Source organism: Lineus longissimus, chromosome 6 (assembly GCF_910592395.1).
Source record: "Lineus longissimus chromosome 6, tnLinLong1.2, whole genome shotgun sequence".
NCBI classification, from domain to species: Eukaryota; Metazoa; Nemertea; class Pilidiophora; order Heteronemertea; family Lineidae; genus Lineus; species Lineus longissimus.
In genome coordinates, this window is record NC_088313.1 from 938,500 (window position 1) to 945,915 (window position 7,416).

Sequence of the window (7,416 nt, forward strand, 5' to 3'; positions counted from 1 at the left end):
GATAACACTCTATGAAACATGGAAGAATTGTTTTTACATCATTTCTATCCGTACACGTATACGGATTCCAAATAAGTAATTGTTCTTTGGATCTCAAAGCAAGCAGGTATATTGTAGAAATATCAGCAAGTCAAATTATTTACCATTTTGGAATTTAATCAAAGGAGTCTGGGGACCCTTATCATACTATAAACTGCATTATTATTTCAATTTCTGTTCTTTTGTCTTTTTATACTTGTGTTCTGTGCCTGTAGTGCCTGAAGAGAATCAACTCGAACTTCAGTGCAATTCCGCCATTGGCGCCAAAAACTATTTCTTTTTGAGCTCGATTCGAAAAAATTCTTCAAAAAGACGATTCAAACATTAAAATCTGCTATAAACATCCTTTATTAACTGACTGAGCTATATGAATAAGATTTAAAGAGAGAAAAACACCGCACAAATATCGAAGTGTACGATTATTTTGAGGAGAACTATTCAGGCCTATTTACGCCTCTGCCTTCCTCGTTCCCGGTAGCCCATCTAATATTAGAACGAGAGGATAGGGTATCAAGTGAATCTATTCCTAATGTCCGGTCGTTGGTAGATTGTACACTTATGGCACTATCATTTCAAAAGGGTATAATTAGGTTTGAATGCATTGTCAAATTCTGTAAAGTCCCTTCCCCCAAAGAGAATAGTTTTAAGCGCGGGCTTGTTCAGCCAGTTGGTCAGTTTATTCTGCGTGAAATTGTGTTCGACTTTGAAGTACTTTTTAATGGCCGCATAGTCCACTACGTAGCTTCTATCCTTTTTTAGTTTAGGCTGACCGGTTGACACTCTTGGCTTGTTCGCCGAGATACTTTTAAAGAATGGATTTGGTTTTCCGTCGACATCTGGCTGAAAGGCCGAAAGCAGGTACTGCAATTTTTCAACTCGGTTGTAATCAAATTTATATTTTGGATGATGATAGGACCTCGTATTGGTAGTTAGAAGGAAATTGCACTGATACCTGCTTGAACTATACAACACATTGGTCAGGGCATTATTAAGAGTAATAGAAGCCCACCAAGACTTATACTCGAAGACAGTAATGTATGGCAGAAGGAAAGACAATGTGTCGCGGTGGTAAGCTACTGTGCACGCATCGTAGTCGTAGTTCAGATTAACGAGTAACGTCTCGTTGATGTGATGTAACCTGTAAGACGGAAAGCTCACTGCTGGCTCGTGAGCGAGCAGGAACTCTTCGAAGCAGATCCAAACGTCGTCACCGTCACATCCACCTTTTCCCTTCCAACGTCGATTCTTATACCTGAACGATACCGTGACGTCGTCGTCGAGAAAGATAAAATACTGATAACCCTTCTTCGACATTCGACTCCCACGTTCAACGGCATGCTCCAGCTGAAGATTCCTCCCAGTGGTCCATGTGCTATCCGGTCGGTAAAGGTCGCCGGAGTCCGTCTTGTATGTCAGCCAAAGAACATCTCGGTTTGAGTTAGATACCAGGCCAGGGTGTATTGAGATGATTGGACCTTGTATCAAGTACACGAAGTCTTTAGCAACTCTCACTGGCGGAAAAGTATAGCCGAAACATTCCAGATCACGTATCCAAGCCATGGCTAAATCGATATCTGCCCGCCCGATGATGTCGATCTGGTAGAGTTCTATGTAAAGGTCGATCATGTTCAGCGCCAACGAAACTGTTTTCGGGATCCAGTTGACCAGGAATTTGATCAGGCGACTTGTTTTGTGGTAGATATCCAATTCGTTGTGAAAATCGACCGTATACGAATGCACGTTACGGATTTTATTGACGTATGGCGGACCAAAAGCGATGTGACCGTCAGTGTCCCAGACCAACCGTTGAGTGAAATACGCCCGCCATATATCCGTGACGCGCATGTCTACGCTTGCCGGGAGCAGCAGACCCCAGAAGGCGAACTGAGCATGCATCGTTGCCTGGGCGTTGTAGGGCGACATGACGTAATGCGGTAGTGCGTGATATTTCTCTACCCTCTCAAACTGAAATGGAGTCTTCTGTGTTAGCCTATAGATGGCGTCCACATCTGGGTCGGTTTGGGCTAGGAAGTTGATCACTGCCACCTTCTCCGGCTTGACGGCACCGATCACTTTCACGTTTTTCGTGTTGGAATCTATGATTTTGTCCAGCGGCAACCCTCTCGGCCAGAAAGTGGTGTTCGGTTTGATATATGGAACGTAGGGATTACACACGTGTCCAGCGACCTGTATTAGATGGAATTTAATGGAAGCATCCAGGAGCGGTTCAGATTTAGGAAATATGGGGAAGTTACCGTCGTCGGTGTCGTAGATCCACTTGGCCCCGTTGGCCACGGCGTACATGAAGCCGATGTTCTTCCGGGAGAAGTGATTCCAGGGCAGATGTCGGCAGATGTGGTACGGACACCGCTCCTGCCAGGCCGCGTCGAGAAAGACAAGATTGGGCATTGGCGGAACCTCTTTTGGGCCCTTCTTGTCACCGACCAGCACCAGGCACCACTTTGGCATCTTCAGCAAGTCCTTGATAGCGTCGGTTAACTTAAAAATTGTCGTGACTACCACCCATTTGTCGCAGGTCAGTCGCCCCTGTTGCTGAGTCTGAAAAAGTAAACAGTTAGTTATCAACAGAGTCGTTCTTCTGAGAAGGGAAAGTCGGGTGCAGTGAATAACAAGTAAACAAACAATGAACATTATACATTGTATACCACATATTCAAGATTAAAGAAACCCTTCGGCATAAGGAATTCGCCGCATTCAGGGCACTTGTGAATTGATCCGGGTGTGTGGAAAGAGGATACCTGACAGAGATTTGCATCATTTTTCTAAACTATATAAAGCCACTACTTATTTGCTGCCCTGCAATCCAGTTTGCAGTATATACATGTACATGTAGTTCTCATCATTGAATTGCCAAAAAAAGTAAAATTCAAAATCTGACTAAATTATCAAGCTTCTCCGATTTCTATTCCTCTGGACCCCGTGCAGCAACCATCTTTGAGAGGGTCGATGCGTGATTGAGGCTATGATATATATTCTTCACCTTAGACAATAGAAATAACGTTGCTTTGTAAAAGGCCTACCAAGGGTGCACTCGGGCAGTCGGAAGACGTTTCCCGCAATAGGCCGCGTACGCGCTACAAATAAGGATCAAAGAGTGGGCAAAAACGTCGAACACAGTCGAACTTAGTCTAGCAATAAAACAGGCGAAGAACAAACACATCGAATTAAAAAACTGCTACCGGTATACAGGTATACTATTCTGAAAGTTTTGGACGATTTTTAAGTTTTTTTCTTACTCTCAGGAATAATAAAAAGTATGGGGGGGGGGGCTGAAGCCTTGCAAATTACTTTTCTTTTCAAATTTTCCTATTTTTCGAAGCCACGTTAGAAAAGGGTGACGAATTTGCACTTTTACAATATCAAGTAGTCACCCGCCACCAAGGTTGATACGGGCTATCCCTGATTCGCAAAGTAACAAGGAAAACGCGATATATACGAATGACGTCAATGTTTAGAGACAGAGCTCCAGGTAGCGCCTTACTTGTGGATGAGTCCACGTGGAAAGGATCGATGCAAGGAGGTCAATGTTTAGAGACAGAGCTCCAGGTAGCGCCTTACTTGTGGATGAGTCCACGTGGAAAGGATCGATGCAAGGAGGTCAATGTTTAGAGACAGAGCTCCAGGTAGCGCCTTACTTGTGGATGAGTCCACGTGGAAAGGATCGATGCAAGGAGGTCAATGTTTAGAGACAGAGCTCCAGGTAGCGCCTTACTTGTGGATGAGTCCACGTGGAAAGGATCGATGCAAGGAGGTCAATGTTTAGAGACAGAGCTCCAGGTAGCGCCTTACTTGTGGATGAGTCCACGTGGAAAGGATCGATGCAAGGAGGTCAATGTTTAGAGACAGAGCTCCAGGTAGTGCCTTACTTGTGGATGAGTCCACGTGGAAAGGATCGATGCAAGGAGGTCAATGTTTAGAGACAGAGCTCCAGGTAGCGCCTTACTTGTGGATGAGTCCACGTGGAAAGGATCGATGCAAGGAGGTCAATGTTTAGAGACAGAGCTCCAGGTAGCGCCTTACTTGTGGATGAGTCCACGTGGAAAGGATCGATGCAAGGAGGTCAATGTTTAGAGACAGAGCTCCAGGTAGTGCCTTACTTGTGGATGAGTCCACGTGGAAAGGATCGATGCAAGGAGGTCAATGTTTAGAGACAGAGCTCCAGGTAGCGCCTTACTTGTGGATGAGTCCACGTGGAAAGGATCGATGCAAGGAGGTCAATGTTTAGAGACAGAGCTCCAGGTAGTGCCTTACTTGTGGATGAGTCCACGTGGAAAGGATCGATGCAAGGAGGTCAATGTTTAGAGACAGAGCTCCAGGTAGCGCCTTACTTGTGGATGAGTCCACGTGGAAAGGATCGATGCAAGGAGGTCAATGTTTAGAGACAGAGCTCCAGGTAGCGCCTTACTTGTGGATGAGTCCACGTGGAAAGGATCGATGCAAGGAGGTCAATGTTTAGAGACAGAGCTCCAGGTAGTGCCTTACTTGTGGATGAGTCCACGTGGAAAGGATCGATGCAAGGAGGTCAATGTTTAGAGACAGAGCTCCAGGTAGTGCCTTACTTGTGGATGAGTCCACGTGGAAAGGATCGATGCAAGGAGTGCTAACTTAGGTCAAATCGGCGTCAACATCAGAATAGCGTGAGAATTCAGTCTGACATTGATTTTGTTGTTTATTTTTTTAGCAATTTGTTGATTAAAACCACTTTTAATATGTAGAATACGATTCGGAGGTGACTAGGCACAACCGACAGCTGGGTAATATTGCCATTAATAATACCAATAATCCTTTAACCGCTGTATTAGTTGGACAGCGTACGTGCTGAGGCCAGCATGGCTGGACTTAGTGCACGAAAAATGTGACAAGTCCACAACGGAAACGTGCTCAAGACATAACGAGGAGGCATTTAACGAAAGTTCATGACTTACTGCAGACGTGGGTTTCTCCCACTGCCACACTACTGTAATCCTGTTTAGGGCCTACCTTATCACAGCTGGCTGTTGACTTTATCTTGCCGGTATAACTGCGCACAGCCGATTTCAATGGTGACTGGTTGCCATTGGTAAGATGGTGGTTAGCTCTGTCGTTGCCAAAGCGCCTTGTCCCGACGTTCAACAAAAATCTGCTGACGTAAGCGCGTAGCAGCAGACTGATCAGAATAACGCCACTGACCCACAAGACAGCTTTCCTGCATTTTAGGAAACCCCCAGAGAAGTCATGCAACATACTTCAGACGGTGCAGAACGAAGTACACCACGAACAAGCCTATATGTTCTGGCACATTAATAATGCTGCTTTGTTGTTGTTGGTAACAACTGGAAATAATCTTACATCTGGTGCTTTTCGTGACGGCTAGAACACAATCCGCAATTCAAATAACGCTACCCAGGCTGGATTTCGTACAATGGCCCCTGAATGTCAGAGATTGAATTGATTTATCATCATGTTTACGACTGTCGGATAACACTCGACAAAACAAATACGAATTATTTTTACATATCTATCCGTACACGCATGCGGATTCCGAATAATAGGCCATGGGACGAGTGCCAAAAATGTGTCTAGAAAAAGGATTCCGTTTGACAAATTAGCGGGCAAATTGAAAACAGTCGTTTTTGGGTAATATGGGGGTGCTGATTTCAAAAATCAATTTTTCTCCCGCGTAAAGTTGCACATTAAGTCAGAAATGAGACCCTTAATAGGGCCTAATGGTCCCAAAGTAGGGGTCAAAAAGTTGATGTCATCGAAACATGTCAACATGGGTATCAAAATGAAGGTCTATGGGGGTACTTTAACATTGCATAGTTTTTGGCCCCTTAACGAACCGTGGGACCCCCCAGGGAGGGTCAAAAAGGGCAAAAGTGGTAACTTTGACCCTGTCCCACGATCTTCATAGGGACTATAAATGGATAAAAACTGTTTTATTTGACATTAATCGTATAGACCTTCAAAATGATACCCATGACAACACTCTCGGGGCAAGGGTTGCCGAGATAGTAATTTTGACCCCTTTTTAGGCTCCAAATTTAAGATCTCGAAAACCTTTTGCCCAAGGGTGTCGTCATGGGTATCTATGAAAAGGTCTATGTGAGTACTGTCGAATAAATCAGTTTTTATCCACATGCGGTGCCCATGAAGCTCATGGGAGGCGGTCAAAGTTTCCACTTTTGCCCTTTTTGACCCTCCCTGGGGATCCCACGGTTCGTTAAGGGGGCCAAAAACTATGCAATGTTAAAGTACCCCCATAGACCTTCATTTTGATACCCATGTTGACATGTTTCGATGACATCAACTTTTTGACCCCTACTTTGGGACCATTAGGCCCTATTAAGGGTCTCATTTCTGACTTAATGTGCAACTTTACGCGGGAGAAAAATTGATTTTTGAAATCAGCACCCCCATATTACCCAAAAACGACTGTTTTCAATTTGCCCGCTAATTTGTCAAACGGAACTTCACATTTTTCACACTCGTCCCATGGCCTATAAGTAATTGTTCTTTGGATCCCAAAGAAAGCAGGTACATATTGTAGAAATATCAGCAAGTCAAATTATTTACCATTTTGGTCGATCATGTTCTGCGCCAACGAAACTGTTTTCGGGATCCAGTTGACCAGGTATTTGATCAGTCGACTTGTTTTGTGGTAGATATCCAATTCGTTGTGAAAATCGACCGTATACGAATGCACGTTACGGATTTTATTGACGTATGGCGGACCAAAAGCGATGTGACGGTCAGTGTCCCAGACCAACCGTTGAGTGAAATACGCCCGCCATATATCCGTGACGCGCATGTCTACGCTTGCCGGGAGCAGCAGACCCCAGAAGGCGAACTGAGCATGCATCGTTGCCTGGGCGTTGTAGGGCGACATGACGTAATGCGGTAGTGCGTGATATTTCTCTACCCTCTCAAACTGAAATGGAGTCGTCTGTGGTGGCCTATAGATGGCGTCCACATCTGGGTCGGTTTGGCCTAGGACCTGTATTAGATCGAATTTAATGGAAGCATCCAGGAGCGGTTCAGATTTAGGAAACTTGGGGAAGTTGCCGTCGTCGGCAAGATCAATGAAGACTCACCCATATGGGCAGTGTTTAATAAAAACCACTGGCAGTTTTTGACACGTCTCCTCTACCACTCAAAATTTCTGAAGAAAAAAATTATAATCTCGACTTTTAATGGACACGGATCGAACGTTATCACCTGGCAGCTATTCCCTGCTTTGATGAATTATTAGATTTATTTGATTCAGACCTGATCTTCAGAAATTCAAGACAAATTACTGCAATAATTTGTTTGGAAGGAAATGCCTGCGCGTGTTAATCAGGCCTATGACACCACAACGTGACATCCATTTACAGA

At 44.6% G+C, this 7,416-nt stretch overlaps 1 protein-coding gene across 2 annotated transcripts; it reads right to left on the reverse strand.

The window, feature by feature from the left end:
• Nucleotides 1–369: 369 nt before the first annotated feature.
• On the reverse strand, nucleotides 370–6,799 carry LOC135489766 (uncharacterized). 2 transcript variants are annotated; one of them, XM_064775283.1, is made up of 2 exons: nucleotides 6,616–6,799; nucleotides 370–2,598 (listed from the first exon to the last, which is right to left on the reverse strand). In XM_064775283.1, the coding sequence occupies exons 1-2, from the start codon at nucleotides 6,616–6,618 to the stop codon at nucleotides 607–609; spliced, it is 1,995 nt and encodes a 664-aa protein (XP_064631353.1). In that variant the 5' UTR covers nucleotides 6,619–6,799; the 3' UTR covers nucleotides 370–606. The 2 variants fall into 2 exon arrangements, with proteins under 2 accessions (XP_064631353.1, XP_064631352.1); XM_064775282.1 differs by lacking the exon at nucleotides 6,616–6,799 and adding an exon at nucleotides 5,041–5,285.
• Nucleotides 6,800–7,416: the final 617 nt, after the last annotated feature.

What these genes read in the sequence shown, in the direction of transcription:
- LOC135489766 (XM_064775282.1), bottom strand. Translation starts at nt 5,283, where the DNA reads ATGTTGCATGACTTCTCTGGGGGTTTCCTAAAATGCAGGAAAGCTGTC. An exon ending in CAACAGCCAGCTGTGATAAG is followed by an intron (nt 2,599 to 5,040) that starts GTAGGCCCTAAA and finishes TTACTTTTTCAG; the next exon opens with ACTCAGCAACAGGGGCGACT.